The 16,642-nt window shown below is 47.4% G+C and overlaps 5 protein-coding genes across 5 annotated transcripts; 3 read left to right on the plus strand and 2 right to left on the minus strand.

Annotated features, from left to right (window-relative positions):
• Nucleotides 1-402: 402 nt before the first annotated feature.
• Nucleotides 403-2,378, minus strand: DEU56DRAFT_452975 (uncharacterized protein). Its single transcript, XM_041346290.1, has 8 exons — nucleotides 2,154-2,378; nucleotides 1,890-2,101; nucleotides 1,406-1,836; nucleotides 1,335-1,352; nucleotides 1,101-1,274; nucleotides 960-1,049; nucleotides 861-911; nucleotides 403-813 (listed from the first exon to the last, which is right to left on the minus strand). Exons 1-8 carry the CDS (start codon nucleotides 2,195-2,197, stop codon nucleotides 496-498), a joined length of 1,338 nt encoding a protein of 445 aa, XP_041206631.1. The 5' UTR covers nucleotides 2,198-2,378; the 3' UTR covers nucleotides 403-495.
• Nucleotides 2,379-3,745: 1,367 nt separating this feature from the next.
• DEU56DRAFT_813569 (P-loop containing nucleoside triphosphate hydrolase protein) lies at nucleotides 3,746-4,766 on the plus strand. The gene is made up of 5 exons (XM_041353675.1): nucleotides 3,746-3,859; nucleotides 3,905-3,956; nucleotides 4,021-4,105; nucleotides 4,170-4,334; nucleotides 4,421-4,766. Exons 1-5 carry the CDS (start codon nucleotides 3,819-3,821, stop codon nucleotides 4,657-4,659), a joined length of 582 nt encoding a protein of 193 aa, XP_041206632.1. The 5' UTR covers nucleotides 3,746-3,818; the 3' UTR covers nucleotides 4,660-4,766.
• Nucleotides 4,767-6,028: 1,262 nt separating this feature from the next.
• Nucleotides 6,029-6,984, plus strand: DEU56DRAFT_453107 (uncharacterized protein). The gene is made up of 2 exons (XM_041346291.1): nucleotides 6,029-6,329; nucleotides 6,379-6,984. The coding sequence occupies exons 1-2, from the start codon at nucleotides 6,165-6,167 to the stop codon at nucleotides 6,934-6,936; spliced, it is 723 nt and encodes a 240-aa protein (XP_041206633.1). The 5' UTR covers nucleotides 6,029-6,164; the 3' UTR covers nucleotides 6,937-6,984.
• A 576-nt stretch (nucleotides 6,985-7,560) lies between these two features.
• Nucleotides 7,561-8,373, minus strand: DEU56DRAFT_953587 (uncharacterized protein; the record flags this gene model as incomplete). The annotated part of the gene is made up of 2 exons (XM_041359190.1): nucleotides 8,176-8,373; nucleotides 7,561-8,118 (listed from the first exon to the last, which is right to left on the minus strand). The coding sequence occupies exons 1-2, from the start codon at nucleotides 8,338-8,340 to the stop codon at nucleotides 7,561-7,563; spliced, it is 723 nt and encodes a 240-aa protein (XP_041206634.1). The 5' UTR covers nucleotides 8,341-8,373.
• A 5,461-nt stretch (nucleotides 8,374-13,834) lies between these two features.
• DEU56DRAFT_688381 (uncharacterized protein) lies at nucleotides 13,835-14,935 on the plus strand (the record flags this gene model as incomplete). The annotated part of the gene is made up of 2 exons (XM_041347056.1): nucleotides 13,835-14,251; nucleotides 14,303-14,935. Coding segments are annotated over 2 exons (1,050 nt in total), but the record flags the coding sequence as incomplete, so codon positions are not given.
• Nucleotides 14,936-16,642: the final 1,707 nt, after the last annotated feature.

Consider the following 16,642-nt stretch of genomic DNA (forward strand, 5'->3'; position numbering starts at 1 on the left):
CTATCGTGTTCCATATGGGTTCCGTGTGTTGGACAGTGCGACGACCGTACTGTGAATTGGTGCTGTCAAACACCTGTATTTCATCTCACTTGAGTCACTGCCGACGTCTTGGGATGTTGCGCCCCCAGATGTCGGATGGGTTTGCAGACGTGGCAACTCTCCATTGCCAATGTAAGACCATACGGTAAGTGGCTACGGAAGCCGTGGTAAATTTAGGATTTTGCTGATGAAGAAAGAGCATTTCCCACCGCTTCTTGTTGAGTCGGTTAGAGGGTGCCATCATACTGTTGCTCACCTTTCCAAAGTGCATCCTGGCGGTGCTGTGCGCCGAATGCTCTGAGCTCGTCAGAAGACGCCGGGAGTCAATCTCATAACTTTTTCGTTCAGTCCGCGACTTCTAAACGCGCCTGCAGCAATCATGCGCATAGTCATTGTACGTGTGCATGGAGGTTTAGGGCACTGGGTTACAACCTGGGCGACAATGGTACACCGTTTTCACGACGTTTGCCCATTCGTCACACCTACGCTTTCCTGCAGTTTCCTTTCTGCTTCTAACCATTCGCCAACGGCATCATCCTTGTCTTCCCATTGCAACTGGGCTAGGATCTTCTCTTTTAAAATCTCCAACTCTGCTTGTGCATTTTCTCGATCGGTACTAGGCGGGTCAACGATCATACGTCCTGTACGTCGTGATTCACGTGCTACGAATTGACTGAATGGTAGGCGAACGTCCTGGTATGCTTTCAGCGCCGCGGGCACGTTATCCAATGTTGCGAGTGGGTGGGCAAGAAGGCGGCCAAGCACAAAAGCATCCTGTGTACGCGATAAGATCGCATAGTTTGGTCAAAGATGAACCCTACCTCCATTGCTTGACCAGCTCCTGCGGCAAAGTTGGGTGTCATGGCATGGCACTACACGATTTCATCAACAGGTCTCAACACGAAGAAGCCTGAACGTACCGCATCACCTATCAGGGCAACTCTGTCGCAAGTGGATAATGGCAATTCATTTACTACATGAAGCGCCCATCTTGAAGGATTTTCGACACACTGAAGAAATGTCGTCAGTCAAGAACATGAGGGACCCAGCCAAAGCCTTACTTTCAACAGGTTTCTAACATCAGGTTCGAAATCCTGATATGGCTCCTGGACCTCTTCAGGGGACACATCTGAAACCCAATGGCCCTCGAAGGGTGTGCCAGCTTTCTGTTCATCAGCAACAAGGGCTACCACATTGATCATTGTTCCTTGTGAAACCGGATACGAGACGACGCTCTATGGAGTTATAATGACAGATCCATCAGCAAGCTGAGGCCAGTGATCGCAACAACCTACCTTTCCCTTCCCGCAGAACTGCAAAATGGGAGTCAATCGCGACGATTATCACCGCTTTTCTACAGGCTTACCACAATGAAATCCTTCAAGGCCAAGTTGTTGGGATCTATCTCCGAAAGCTTCTTCGCTGGTATGACAGTGCGATAGACGAGCGTTCCGGTCCAGGATGGATCAACGTAGTGTCTTATCTTACTTGGGTCTACGACGTCTCGGTTTAATGTTTCGAAAAGCGTCTTCCGCACTGATGAGCGGATGCCATCTGCCCCTATCAACAAATCCGTAGTTGCGGTGCTGTCGTCAGCGAAGTGAAGGATGAGTGATCCTGATAACTGCTTGTCATATCGAGTGAGGCGTTTCTTAAGGTGGAGCCTGCATGACGAGGGGAGGTGTTGCCTGAGAATGTCTACGAGATGCTGGCGGTGCATATAGGGTGATGCGTGTTTCATCATATGGAACCATTCGACACCACCCTGTAGGGCATTAGACCTCCTGTATGTTGTCCCTGTCGGTACGAATTGAGTTACACACTGTTGAAGAACAAATTCTTTAACGAACCTTGGCTGGAGGAAGGGGGTTTGGTCGAAGCACGGGAGATATCCTCGTACATGTCAAGTTCTTTTATGACCTCCAACGTTCGCTGCGAGACTACAATCCCAGCCCCAGCAGTTGTGATGGCGTCATGAGTTTCGTACAAGTCTATGTGGATATCGTGACCTGCAAACTTCCCAATTGTGACAGCGAGGGCAAGCCCTCCTATCCCTGCACCGCTGCACAAGAGATTCAGTCTGCGCCACGTTCATGAGAGGTTATCTGACTCACCAGATTGCTACTCGAAACTTGGGAGTGCATGATGGGAGCGACATTGATTATAGACAAGAGTTGCAGCATGACCTGGATGGGTCCAGTAGCCTACATTTATAGGCCAGCTCGATATATTGGGGCAATCAGCCAAAAATTGTGGTCCGTGAAAGCGGTAAGTGTATCGCCGCGGAGTTACCCCGCCCAATGGCACTTTACTTCGCATCCGCTGGTACCTGGTGGACTACCGATATTCGAGTCCACATCACGTGTAGTCACTCGATCAAAATAAATTAGAATCTGAAGTTCAAATGACCAGTAAATTACAGCAGTCAACTTGCTCAAGCAATATTATAACATACCGTGATACGATCATCGGGTCACAAAATGACCGTAGAGGGTAAGTGTATCTCCTTGGTAGAGAGCTTACTACAAGAAAAAGCAGCTGTCTTCGCCGATCAGCGGGCTCAATAGCGGCACACTGCAACGCTACACTTGCCGTGATGGCAAGAATAGCTGTGCCATCCGATGAGCGGAGGAACGCCACAGACCGTATAGCAGACGTATTTGCCTGATGATACCGTCATCCGATCAGCGGGCTGGATAGCAGTCTGTAACGCGCAGGATAATGCTGACCTCCCCCGAGAATGATTTATCAGAACAATAAGTCCGATTGTGGGATGATTCAGTAAGTAGTTATACAGGTAACAACTCTGACCTTTCATGACGTGCTGCTGTATTTTTGTCCATGTCATGCTAGAGCTGGACGTTAGACGCATCTATCCGGAAAATACTTACAGCACTGCACAGTGCCCAGTCTGGCTGCTGGCATGATCAGGAGACATGTCAGGCCCCTTTCATACTTTGGTGGTTGTGACAAACCTCAACATGAGGGTTGATTTTGTCCTAGGAGAAATCAGCAGACTTCCCAAATCGTGAGCAAAGTCTAGATTCTCGGCGGCTGGGTTTTCGAGCGGAGTTGCAATATTAATGTGATCGTCACCATCCGCCTTCTCGCCGCCTGCTTCTTAGACTATCTACCCACCCTCCTTGATAAGATGCTCTGCTGTTGGTGTTTACCTTTTCCCTCCCAACACTGCTCTTCCCTGCATCTTTGCTCACGCGGGTGCCTCCAAGTTTCTACCTCTTCTTTCCAACGCCATGTTTCCTCACTTCAATGTGTCGCTTTGCGGCTCCTACAATTTGAGGATAGTTCACTTCGCTGCGTCGCTCTCACTCCTACTATTGTGGGAATCGCAGCCCGCCTCAGCTCTCTTCTGCCCAGGTTGGGCCGCTATCGGGGCCTCCACTCAAAATACTATCTGCTTCCAATAAAGTGACTACTATTAAGACTGCTGCATGACAGCAAACGCCATGGGAAACCTTGCAAGTATGGTAACTAGTGTTTGGACTTATAACTAGCTGATCCAGCTGGTCTACATTAATTCCTGAGTACTAGTACATCCTATACTCTTCCTGTCGCTGCGTGGTTTAAAATTATGCGACGCTTCAAGCATATTTAACCAATTCAACTTGTACTGCAAAGTCACATATCTTTGCAAGAATTAGAATTGAAATTGTTTCGAGCGACATTGCATGATAATTAAGGGTCACCCAATTTGTGGTAAGTTGCGCGTCAACATGTGCCGCGTCGCGTGAACTGTGACTTGTGTTCCTCCCACCATCATGTATCACCTCTTAAAAGGCTTACACGAGTACTTGACGAGGTAAGGTTTCGTATTCGTTCCTTCACCTGCATCTGAAGATGGCAGGAAAGAAGAATTTTCAGTCATCATCATTGGCCTTGATGGAGCTGGCAAAACTGTACGTCTCGCACCTCGACATCGAGTTCGCGTCCATCCGCGCTGAGAAACGACTCTGAGACTAGACGCTTCTGGAGAAGATAAAGACCCTATATAACGAGACTCCTGGGCTTGACCCGTCCAAGATAGGCCCGACTGTGGGGCAAAACAGTACGCGTTTCTCACAACTCCAGTTTCGATTTCGACGGCTCATTATTGTGAATCTGATACGCAGCGGGCAAAATATCCCTCCCATCAAGTATCCTGAATTTCTTCGATCTCGGAGGACAACGCGGCATCCGGTCCATCTGGCACAGATACTACGACGACTGTCACGCCGTAGCGTATGTTATTGATGCGCAAGACCGAGAGAGGCTTAGTGAGGGCTGGGAAGTCTTTGGTACGTACGCTCCCTTCACCATTCCCTCGACCACGCCTCAATGATATAACGACCAACGCAAAAAAAAAATGTCTCACTTCCCACAGACACAGTCCTCTCCTCCCCCCAAACGCTCAACATCCCCCTCCTCCTCCTCGCAAACAAACAAGATTCCCCCTCAAGCCTCAGCGTGTCAGAGATAAGGCAGGATTATGAAGGTTGGGATCAGAGGAGGAGGGAGAGCGCGAGGAGGAGGTTTGGGGAGGATGAGGATGCGGAAATGGAGAGGAAACGGGAGAGGATCGCTAGTTTAGATGTTTTGGGTGTTTCGGGACTCGATGGGTGAGTGCGGTTTTGTTTTTGCGTGTGATTTCGTTTTTTGGAATGCGTTTTGCGTGTGTTCGGGCTGGCTGACGGGGCTGGGCTTTTAGGGCTGGCGTTCGTGAGGCTGTGGATTGGTTGTTCTTGCGTGTACAGAATAGTAGACGGTATGTGAACTAGTCTTAGAGTGGGTGGTTTGGGGTTGGATTGCTGATTTGGTGTTTTCGGGCAGTGATTTGGTGGACCGGTAGCGAGGCCTTGAGTGTTGATTTGTGTCGGCATTGTCATCCGCCTGTCTACTTATATGCACGGGCTGCGTGCCAACCGCTTGATTGAGCGCGAGCTTTTTCACGATGATTGATCTGGTGGCACTGGCAAGTTATTGTTTGGTGATTCCCAGAAGCTTAGCGTTCGCTCGCGTTTATGGAGCTCGTTCTTTTGCATCATGTTCCGAGTCAGTATTGATTCAATTCACAGGTACGTCCTCCCCTTTCCATTTCCCAGTTACGAACCGAATGCACTGTGGGGGATATCACGTGCTTGTGGCACACCCCTAATTTCTGCTTTGCTTGCACAAACCGCAGCAAAGCACTCTGTGATCTGGTACCTGGTTCCTGCAGCTGGGTGCTTGCATCGTGCGAGGCATTCTCGTGATGAGTCCATCTACAGCCGACTTCAAACCCAATGGTCTAGAACTGAGTGCGTGCTTCGAATCCCAGACCCCCTTAGCGGCGTAGCCCAGTCCTTGTATAAGCCATCTAGTCCAGCACTGCCTTATCCTCGTTATAGTCCTGTCAAAAGGCCATGTATCTTTTGCCGATTTGATGTGCACTGTTTTGTTTGAATCGTTGCTAATTGTCTGTTGGGGCGTGACCCTATGTTAGACAAAACTCATGGTCTCTATGCACAACATGTAAGTACCAGCATCACGCGCATAGGTATTGTCTCACCATTGTCCGATGTTCTGGTAGCGTTATTTTGTTCTCACAAGGCCAATGTCGATTTCTGCAAAATCCTTCCAAGACGGAAACAAGCGCAGTCAATCAAAACTTATATATAAACTGTTTTACGTTCTGATGTCACCCGTTATCGGGACCGTGCGAATTTGACTGCGCACCTCGCAGTGAGGTGCTCGCGAGCCAAAGCCAGTGTTCCGATGGTGAGCATATATGTATCTTTAATCTTTGCTACATGAGCACTGACGCTTGTGCCTACAAAGTGAAGCATCAGACACGAATCTGCCCACAGGGCACACATTTCTAATGCCAAAGTAACTCCATCAGGCTACACTGTATTCCTTATTTCTTCCGGTTTCGTATTTGATGCTGAAAGAAAGCTAGGGATAACAGATGATAAGAATTGACAATGATCGTTGCGCTCAACGCACTCTATATGGGAGTTTGTTACGTCCCCGGATTGCCCCCGGATTGATACGTCGGTATCGCGTATAGTACCCCTGCCTGGAAATATTGACGCCCAGTTATTTAAGGCGACTCATCGCAGGTTCCACAGACAGTTCAGTGGCTCACCATGAGTCTATTAAAGATCCCCTTCATCGTAGCTTCGGTCATTGGCATCCATGTTTCGTTCAGTTCTTCTGCTCCGCCACCGTCACCTGAAGAGAAGATGGCGCCCACCAGGTTCGAATCTTGGATGTCATTGTTTATAGGACTTCGGGAAGTAGATATAAAGAAGGTCCGTTGCTCCTGTACATTGGTCGTTGTCTGACCTGACAATATAATAGTTCTCCATATGGGCAGTATCGACTGCTGAAGTGGCTAGCATCTTGGCCATGCATATAGATCCTTCCCAGATTCCAGTGGGCATCTATGGCGCCAAAGCTTTGCAGTTTTTGCGCTCTCTCCACCCCACGCCAATCACCCCTGCTTTCCTTTCCGGCAGTCTTGCTGTCACGATTGGCGGCTTGATCAGGCTTTATTGCGTGTCGACTTTAGGGAAGTGCTGGAGCTGGCCGCTCAGCATCAGAAAAGATCATAGACTTGTGACAAACGGGCCGTACTCGCTCGTTCGCCACCCAAGTTACACCGGGTTCCTTCTCCAATATATTGGGCTCATCGCCATGTATGGAGAACAAGGATCGTGGTTGAGGCAATCTGGGATTCTACAAGTCCCTTTCATGAAATTGCCAGTAGCGATAAACTTCTTCTTCTATGCAATAGGTGCTTGTCTTGCTATCAGCCGGCCTCCAGTGGAGGACAAGATGCTCCAGAGTGCGCTGGGAAAAGAGTGGGATGATTGGGCAAAGAGGGTGAAGTACCGATTGATTCCAGGGGTTTATTGATCACACATACATCATGATCAAGAGTATGTATTATTTACAAGTACTTTTACGATATGCCGCAGGGATTAGCGTTCTATGGTGTTGATCAGTATACGCTATGTATCACGTAGTAACACTACACATATATGTTGAAACCCAACATGACGAGACGGGTACTCTCGTCGTGCGAGGACTTTTTGGACGGTGAGGAGCCCATCCATAGCCGACTTTGAGACTAATGTTCTTAAACTGAGTGCGCGCTTGAAATCCCGGGCCCCCTTCACGGCAGCTAGACTATCCTTAGATCTGTGGGCCATCCCCAAATTTGTCCAGCATTACAATCAATCGATCTGGCGTGCCACGACAAAACACGTCGATCTGCAGACTTGTAGCTTCAAATGGAGTGAGCCGGACGCAAGTACTTAAGTTCCGGGCCGTTTCATCTGCTTCATACAGCGCTATAGTAACGTGCACGAATTGATGACTGAAAAAGTACCTTTACAGATCTAGATAAGTTCCACCGTAATTTTTATGGTTATACATACTACGTTGCATAGTAGTGAACATTCAACGCCATAGAACACCAATCCCTGCAGTATGGCACAGGAAAGAAACAAGCACACAGAGAGCTCAGTACGAAGGTGATCAATAAACTCCAGGAAGCAATCGGTACTTCACCCTCTCCGCCCACTTCTCCCAATCTTTTCCCAGAGCACGATGGAGCATCTTGTCCTCTACCTGAGGTCGGCTGAAGGCCATCCAAACACATACCGTAAACGCGAAGAAGCCAATTGCTAGTAGCACATTTACTAAAGGCACTTGTAAAATCCCAGACTGCCTCAACCATGATCCTTGTTCTCCATACATGACGATGAGCCCGATATATTGGAGAAGGAACCCGGTGTAACTTGGGTGGCGAACGAGCGAGTACGGCCCGTTTGTCACAAGTCTATGCTCTTTTCTGATGCTGAGCGTCCAGCTCCAGCACTTCCCTAAAGTTGACATGCAATAAAGCCTGAACAAGCCGCCAATCGTGACAGCAAGACTGCCAGCAAGGAAAGCAGGGGTGATTGGCGTGGGGTGGAGAGAGCGCAAAAACTGCAAAGCTCTGGCGACATAGATGCCCTCTGGAATCTGCGAGGGAGCTATATGCATGGCAAGGATGTTGGCCACTTCGACAGATGATACTGCCCACGTGCAGATCTGGTATATTGTCCACCGGTCCATATAGGCAACGACCAATGTATCGTATCGACATACCTTCTTTATATCATTACCCCAAAGACTCTGAAACTGCAAGATGATGATCTCGACCATGGGGGGCTTCACCTTCTCCTCAGGTGAAGGTGGTGGAGCAGACGAACTGAACGAAATATGAATGCCAATGGCTGGAGCTATGATGAAGGGGATTTTCAATAGACTCATGATGAACCGCTGGACTGGTTTTGGAGCCTGCGATGAGTCACTTTAAATACCTCTGAACACTAATACCTCCAGGCGTACTGCATGTTATAAACCTCCCCGACGACGAATTTGAATTATCGATCAGGCGGAGGTATTGTTTTGTTCTCCATTAACCAGCCTGGATCCAACTCCCTTGGGCGTGTTACGATCTTTAGGCTGCTTGAGGATAATCATTCAAAGACGTGTCCTCTGAAGGTGGATCGATGACTCATGTTTCTCTTCGCCAGCGCGAGCGTCCGTGCGTAGTTTCGCACATATGTTCCACATGGTTTATATGGCCAGCACTGCGCAGTTCGAGAACGATGACCATGATGGGCGATTTAATTCAGAAAATGACAGCGAGACCTGCGAACATTTCAGCGTCGCGCGTCAGACAAGAGTATAAACATGGGCATCTATTGGAGACATACATATCCATCATCATAGCGGCGCAAAGCACCAATATCCGACTCTCATGGGTGGCACGTACACACCCGCGAGGCCTGAAGGTGACTAGCCCTTGTCATGGACAGGCAGTCAATTATCACAGATGCGAAAATCCAGCAGGTTTAGGACCAGCGTCCTCCAAGAGAAATAGATTTCGAATCTATTGTGACAATTCGGTCATGACTGGTTGAGGTGGACCTCTCGGGAACTATCCTTTATACATGTGTATACATGATTGGATGTCCAGTTGTGATCACACAAAAAATTTGTTGGCAGGTTTCGAACGTGCACCGTCGAAAAGGGACAGATTTCGAATCTGTTGCGGTAACCACTTGGATAAGCTTGGCTAAGATAAACCTCCAAAGACTGACCATGACTGAACGTGCAAGGCCCGTGTGATAACAGAAAAATGACTATGTTGGAAGGTTTCGAACCTGCTCCAAGGGGAATGGAGTAACCACCTGACCATCTTGCTTAACGGACCTTCCATGAGTGAATGTGCACGGTGTGACAAAAAAAAGTGCTGTCGGGACTCAGCAGCTTTCAAACCGGCTGCCACCCAGTGCCCACTGGTGCCCACCCTCCAAGAGGAACAGCCTGAGATGCCTAAGTAAAATAACCACTTGGCTATGACTGGTCGAGATATACCTTCCAGGAATAGAATACTAGTCTGGGATGTATTGGTTGCTGGTGGGTGTAGAAGAACAGGATTTCTTATGGAACTCATTGACCGTGTCGAACGTTGAATAAAAAATTAACATCGGCTACTTGAATCTACATAATTACATAAGTAAGCTTCACCGTGATAGATAAGTAGAACGTTGAAACGTTGAAGCTTGAAGCTTGAAGCTTGAAGTTCCACCACAATATATCATGATGTACTGTTTTACTACGTGATGCATAGCGTACAATCGACACCGTAGAACATTAATCCTTGCAGTATGGTGCAAGGAGCGAACAATATACACAGAACGCTCAGTACATGCGTAATCAATGAACCCCAGGAATCAATCGATATTTCACCCTCTTCGCCCAATCATCCCAGTCTTTAAGAAAGTTATCGGAGCCTTAGGACAATGGCTGTAATAGGTTGGGGGTCTTCGGATGTGGCGAATCCTGCGTAGATGTCTAACATAGCGTTATCTCGCTCAGTGACAATGGATGACTTTCCATAGGCTCGAAAAATGTTTATTAGATTATCATATCATAAATTTGACTACATTAGGAAGGTGTGCCGCGATGCCGCTGTTCATTTGAGCTCAATTTGCAAAAGTATTTTCTTTGCCCCCCATTTTCAAACCTTAATTTATTTTGATCTGTAGGGGGGGGGGGGTACCCCCCCCCTGCAGACTTGAATATCCGACTTTCGTCCGTTTTAGGCCACTACGCCAGTGATATTCGCTGACGTAATGAGCCTTGCTCAACGTGCGTGGCACCTCTCGCAGTCACACAAAGGTGCGCCGTCAACGTTTTGCCAAGTACGTTGACACCTCTTTCTCCCTCCTTTTTAGACTTTAATTCTAGGTGCTCTGTGCCAAACTACGACCTGGCAACGCCAGGCTATACTGTCAGATTGAAGCATAAAAGTGTACAATTAGACACAGGCCTTGATGCAAAAAGTGTCTAGTTCTCTGACATGTGTAGGTTGATGCTTCAAGGTTTCTCACGATGCATAATATGTTTGAGCTGGGATCCACCAAGGATTCACTGGCTACTACCTTTTCTAGTATGTGCTTCCATACTTCTTCTACAGCTTCTAAATTCCTGGCTTCTCCAGGACCTATTTATTATTCCCACACCCCGCATTTTTGCACCTACTGTGGGAATTACCCCACAACACCAAAAACATCGCCCATTTTGGGAATCTCCACAATATCAATTATTCCCACACCCTTCCCACCTCATTACAGCTTCACCACTACACTACAATAGATCCCCTCTTGTATCTAAGTAGTAGTTTGGTATATATGTGTATAATATTATATAATAAACCACTTTTTTATTTATTTGTGTGATAGGTTCCCCTCTAGAGTCCTTTCAAAATGATGTAGGATATAAAACATTTTCGCACTTTTGCTCCTTTGATAGGGAAGTGTTCTAGGGCATTCAGAACATGTCTAGGGGTGTATATGAAGAGATTCCCCTACCTTTTTGAGCCCCTGAAGCGCCCTACATCAATAGATATTGCATATGTGCAGGAAAACACACAATATGGTCCCATTTGTTTATTTCTAGGTGGGTGGACTTGGAAACATGATCCCCAGCATCTATTTAACAATAGGAAAAATGTATCAGGAGATCAGGACCATAGGACAAGACCTTATTGCATAGTGTACTCCCCCTCTCCTAGTGGTTTACCCTTTGTGAAAAATTTTCTTGCAGGACCAGATCTCAAGGAGGGTAGGGGGACTATTTCTATGTATATCCTCAGTAGATATATCATATAACTAGCCCATGACACCTACAGGATCCTTCTACAGGAACAAAAACTTGATAATTCACATTTTTCACAAGTTTCATGTTTCTGACTATTCTATTCTTGCATAAATTCTCCAATCTGTTCATATATCATTAGTATAGGATATATAATTGCTTTTGATACCAGGATCAGCTCAAAATATGCCATGGTTCTGAGATAGTGTATATACTTGCTATGTATACTGATAAGGAGCCCAGACCTTCATATCATCATCATTTAATGATCAGACCCCTGGACTACATTTTACATATATTCAGTATTATAGACCCAAAGCCACAGCAAGATCCACTCAGAATTGAGAGCTAGGCAAGTGAAGTAGATAAGAAATTGAGTGTGGGAAACTTCAAATGCCCAAAACATCGAAAATGGTCAGTAAGTGTATACATGGCTATAAGCTACCAATTCAAACATTTCTATACCACATCCCTCCACCAACAGTCTACCATCAGGGAAGTATGTACTATAGGTTCCTTAGGTAGTCTACTATATATCCTACACATTTTTAATAAAATCTTCGACCTATGTGATATATAAATGTGACTTTGTGTGAAAAGATGTCAATTGTGACATTTCACACATATGTTATTTTGCTTGTCAATCAGTCAATCCTGGATGGATCATTCTAAAACTTCAGGGCTGTCATAAGGGGTATATAGGTGAGGTATCCCAGGTGTCTGATCACTGATGACACTCTGTATTACTATATGAGCTTCTTATCAGTAGAAATACCCCCTTTACCTCAGATCCCAAGTTTCTGCCATAGATCTTACTGATCCTTAGCATAACAAACATATATACATTGGCAAATGATTGTCTCTGAGCAGCTTAGATGATTTGTGTAAGAGTAGGATGGTAAACCACATCAGAAATGTCATAATTGTAATGTGTCAAGTTTTTGTTCCTGTAGAAGGATCCTGTAGGTGTCATGGGCTAGTTATATGATATATCTACTGAGGATATACATAGAAATAGTCCCCCTACCCTCCTTGAGATCTGGTCCTGCAAGAAAATTTTTCACAAAGGGTAAACCACTAGGAGAGGGGGAGTACACTATGCAATAAGGTCTTGTCCTATGGTCCTGATCTCCTGATACATTTTTCCTATTGTTAAATAGATGCTGGGGATCATGTTTCCAAGTCCACCCACCTAGAAATAAACAAATGGGACCATATTGTGTGTTTTCCTGCACATATGCAATATCTATTGATGTAGGGCGCTTCAGGGGCTCAAAAAGGTAGGGGAATCTCTTCATATACACCCCTAGACATGTTCTGAATGCCCTAGAACACTTCCCTATCAAAGGAGCAAAAGTGCGAAAATGTTTTATATCCTACATCATTTTGAAAGGACTCTAGAGGGGAACCTATCACACAAATAAATAAAAAAGTGGTTTATTATATAATATTATACACATATATACCAAACTACTACTTAGATACAAGAGGGGATCTATTGTAGTGTAGTGGTGAAGCTGTAATGAGGTGGGAAGGGTGTGGGAATAATTGATATTGTGGAGATTCCCAAAATGGGCGATGTTTTTGGTGTTGTGGGGTAATTCCCACAGTAGGTGCAAAAATGCGGGGTGTGGGAATGATGTGGGAAGGCAGGAGCAATCTATTTTTAAGTGAGACATGAGGAAGGGCCAAAATGGATATGTTTTGTGAATTACCACATTTGGAAGTCAAAATTGCGGAATAAAACATACCAAAATACTCCAGCTTGATGCTTCATGGTGGAAGGGATTAGCAGGGTAGGCAGTGTCTCTGACTTGATGCTTCACTCTCTCTAGTTTAGAGTCATTTTTGCATCAAGGCTTGTGTCTAATCTGACACTTTTAAGCTTCAACACTACAGGTACAGGTGGCAACGCTGTCTCCGCTGGTCCCTCCAATTTCACTGCATCTGTCCTAGCGCCTACTACCACCAACCAATCCTCAGCCCTCCGTCGACGAAAATTTGCTTATCATCCCTGTATTTAGGGTCGGCTCCCTCTCGATCGCTGCATGGGCTGGCGCGCTCGTGTCGCACTGTTACTACTAGTGCAGGGTCCTTGTACTTTGCAATTTTCATATGAAAATACTCACCCCTTCCTTCGGACGGTTCAACAAAGTCACGGACTATATAGATTCCACTCATTTTCAGTCACAAGGTAAGTGTATTCGTACAACCAGTCCTTCAAATGTCTGACATTCCCCCTTCCCAATCTATGTTTGTCCCTGATAGGAGCCCATCAAATCCCGAGTTGCGTTACGACGGCGCAGGGAATGCGTTTGTGCGTGATTGTACGGGTAACTGGCTGTCCCATCCTGGGATCGCTCACGCTGTAGCTCGAGCAGAGTGGCCTGAAGCTCGCATGTCCCAGGCCTATGCGGTAAGTCAATTCATTGTTCTCAAAGCTTTGCAAAATGAGCTTACCACTGTGCAGCAACGTGCGACTACGCCCTTGATGTACGGACTCACCAGTCCTGCTGACTTCTCCCGACCTCGTGAGGCATCCGAACAACCACCCTTACCGTCTGGGTCCCGTCTTGTTCTGGGTTCGACACAGAACCCTGCTCATATTCGACTCCCCGACTCACCAGATAGAGACCTTCGTGACCCCGTGGCGATTGCTGAGGCTCGTGGGTATGCACCAGCTGTCAGAACTGCTGGCGCACGTCGCAAAACTGTGGCCAAAGCCAACAAAAGCAAGGGTAAAGAAAAAGAGAATACTGACTACGCTCTGAAGCGCACACGTGCTCCTGACGACGATGAAGATGATCCAAGGGCTGTGGCCAAACGCGGCCGGCCCTGTGGGTCCAACAATTACAGTGCAGCTGATGTTCAAGTCCTCCTGGACTTGGTCGAAGACGAGCGCCCTCTGGGCCAGAAAGGTTGGCAGGCCATCCATTTGAAGTACAGCGAGTGGGCAACGAGCCACGGCCGACCTCCTCGTAAAGCCATGTCACTCGAAACAAAATTTAAACAAGTAAGTCTTACATTCGAGTATTTCCACCCGCATCTCACATAACTACCTCAGTTGGTGAAAACCACGAAGCCCACAGGAAACGGTGTTTGTCCACCTGATGTAACCCGCGCCCACGAGATCGATGCACTCATCAATGAGCGTGCCGGTACTCGTGATCTCAACGACTCGGATTTCGATGCCGATGACAGTCATGATGACTCGCGAAACATTACTCCCCCCATCGAGCACACTGCCATCACTCGAGCCACTCGCACAGATGCTCCTGTGCCACGCCGCCGAGGTGCAGCTGCCTCAGAGTTGCTCACTCGCATCAGCGGGGCCTTTGACCCTGCTGTCCAGCAAGCTCGGGACGAGGAGCGTGCCAACCGATCCCTTGCAAACACGCAGCTGCTTACCCAAGCACAGCAGCTGCGAGATGCGAATGCAGTCACCGAGCAGCTACGTACTCAACTGTATGACTTACGCACCAGACTCTACAATGTCGAACGTGAACGTGACCTTGGAAAGCTTCGTGCGGAGATGATGCAGATGCATGCGTCGGCTCCGATCCAAGCTCCTCACAATGTCCATCCCAACCCAGTTTCTCGTAACGCTCGTAACGCTCGTCACCGGTACAAACCCAAACAGCCGAGTTATACCTATTACCCTGATGGAGGCCAAAGTGTCATCTGGCACAGTGATACAGAGACCCTCGCCAACATGTCTGATCATCCTCCAACTTCTCCTCAGTTCACTGCTGTTACCCCTACTGATTTCGGTACTACTCCATCTCCTCGTGCACGTTCGTCTCACAGACAAGAGCCGTTCCACTGGGGTCCCCGTGGTGGACCTCCACGCAAATTCAATTCTGTGGTTCGTCCGAGTCATTCTCGTAGGCAAGGCACCCAAGAGCCTACAGTCCCCAGAAGTGAGGAGGACCGTGAGCCACAGAGCACAGAGGTGTGACCTTTATATTGATCTGATACTTACCCGATAATGATAAAAGTGCGACGCACAAGTTCGATGCCTGTTATCTCTTCCTTTGTATCGTTCGGATAGTGACTTACTCAATAATGATAGATGTGCCACAATACACGAGTTTGGTGCTGTAGATTTTTGATAGCAGTCAGGACCTGAGTAGTCTGCTTGGTCTATGGAAGCTTGCATGACGAGTACATGATGACGGCTCCGTCGTACACGCAGCGTGGTGTGAAGAGCCTCGGGTTCGTGTGATTTTGAAGCCGCTCGAAGATTTCGATCCTCCTGCGAGGATTCTTCATGTCTTTCGAACCACCGGAGATCGCAAGAGCCTCGGGTTCGTGTGGTTTTGAAGCCGCTCGAAGATTTCGATCCTCCTGTGAGGATTCTTCATGTCTTTCGAACCACCGGAGATCGCTATATGTGATGACGGCCCCGTCGTAGATGTTCAAAGACCTCAATTGAAGAGAATGCATTACAATGAAGAAGCAAGTTAATCTACCCTAAGTACTCCAGTGTGACGTGGAAACGTGAAACCCGATCTTTCTGCCTTTGCTCGGAAAATAACATATTCTCGAAGTCGTGCCAGACGGAAGCATCATCAACTGTCTCCTGCCAATTAGTAAGGTACACTGTGCGGATTTGGTTGATGCCAACTCGGATTGCGCGCAGATTGTGCAATCGAACACAGATCTCAATGAGATCACCGCGCGAATCTTTGTTAGCAATTTCGAGTGGTACACGCAATCTTCCAAAAGCACCTTGAAGACTGCGCATCCCCCATTCAGCAGTCTGCCGGTAAGAAAGGAGCTCTCGATTGAATGCCATGCGTTCGTCAATCTCAGCAACTGACCCTTGAACACGTTGGCCTTGTTTGAGTGGTGCGCGGATCCGGCCTTGGATGTCGTTGGTCCCACGTGGGAAGGCTGTATCAGCCACGACGTAGTAACCTGGGGGAGTATGGTCTCGAAGGGAGGCATAAATTTGGTGAGCAAGACGTGAGTCATGCCAGCTACCAGGGGCATTCATCCTTGCAGCAATGATGACCCCTGCAACATATAGTTAACGAGCGAAGTGCGAATTCTGCATAAAACTCACCTTCAGCTGAAAATGTCAACACCGAGCTAATAAAGTGCTCGGAGAGCCAACCGTTATATGTCGCGTTCTCGATGTCAACATCATCTGATGTTTGCACGGGTAATTTAAGTCCGTCAATGCTGCCGAACGCCCCTCCAAGTCTCCCGTGACGTGCAACGACGAGTGCACTACAACGTTCGAATTCTGGGCCTTCGAGCCAGCGAATTGTGGCATCCCGTATGGTGCGGAGGGAGAGGAGAAGAAGCCGAAGAGCGAATTTAAGGTAACGCGTGACAGTACTGGGAATTATAGCAAAAATCTGCTGAAGACTGATAGCATGCATCGTGGAACTCAGGT

This window comes from Suillus clintonianus, assembly GCF_016758775.1.
Source record: "Suillus clintonianus strain FC179 chromosome Unknown DEU56scaffold_54, whole genome shotgun sequence".
In the NCBI taxonomy this organism is placed as follows: Eukaryota; Fungi; Basidiomycota; class Agaricomycetes; order Boletales; family Suillaceae; genus Suillus; species Suillus clintonianus.

What these genes read in the sequence shown, in the direction of transcription:
- DEU56DRAFT_452975 (XM_041346290.1), bottom strand. Translation starts at nt 2,197, where the DNA reads ATGTCGCTCCCATCATGCACTCCCAAGTTTCGAGTAGCAATCTG. An exon ending in TTGCCCTGATAGGTGATGCG is followed by an intron (nt 912 to 959) that starts GTACGTTCAGGC and finishes GAAATCGTGTAG; the next exon opens with TGCCATGCCATGACACCCAA. An exon ending in GAGCTGGTCAAGCAATGGAG is followed by an intron (nt 814 to 860) that starts GTAGGGTTCATC and finishes TCGCGTACACAG; the next exon opens with GATGCTTTTGTGCTTGGCCG.
- DEU56DRAFT_813569 (XM_041353675.1), top strand. Translation starts at nt 3,819, where the DNA reads ATGTATCACCTCTTAAAAGGCTTACACGAGTACTTGACGAG. An exon ending in TTACACGAGTACTTGACGAG is followed by an intron (nt 3,860 to 3,904) that starts GTAAGGTTTCGT and finishes TGAAGATGGCAG; the next exon opens with GAAAGAAGAATTTTCAGTCA. An exon ending in TTGATGGAGCTGGCAAAACT is followed by an intron (nt 3,957 to 4,020) that starts GTACGTCTCGCA and finishes CTCTGAGACTAG; the next exon opens with ACGCTTCTGGAGAAGATAAA.
- DEU56DRAFT_453107 (XM_041346291.1), top strand. Translation starts at nt 6,165, where the DNA reads ATGAGTCTATTAAAGATCCCCTTCATCGTAGCTTCGGTCATTGGCATC. An exon ending in GGGAAGTAGATATAAAGAAG is followed by an intron (nt 6,330 to 6,378) that starts GTCCGTTGCTCC and finishes ACAATATAATAG; the next exon opens with TTCTCCATATGGGCAGTATC.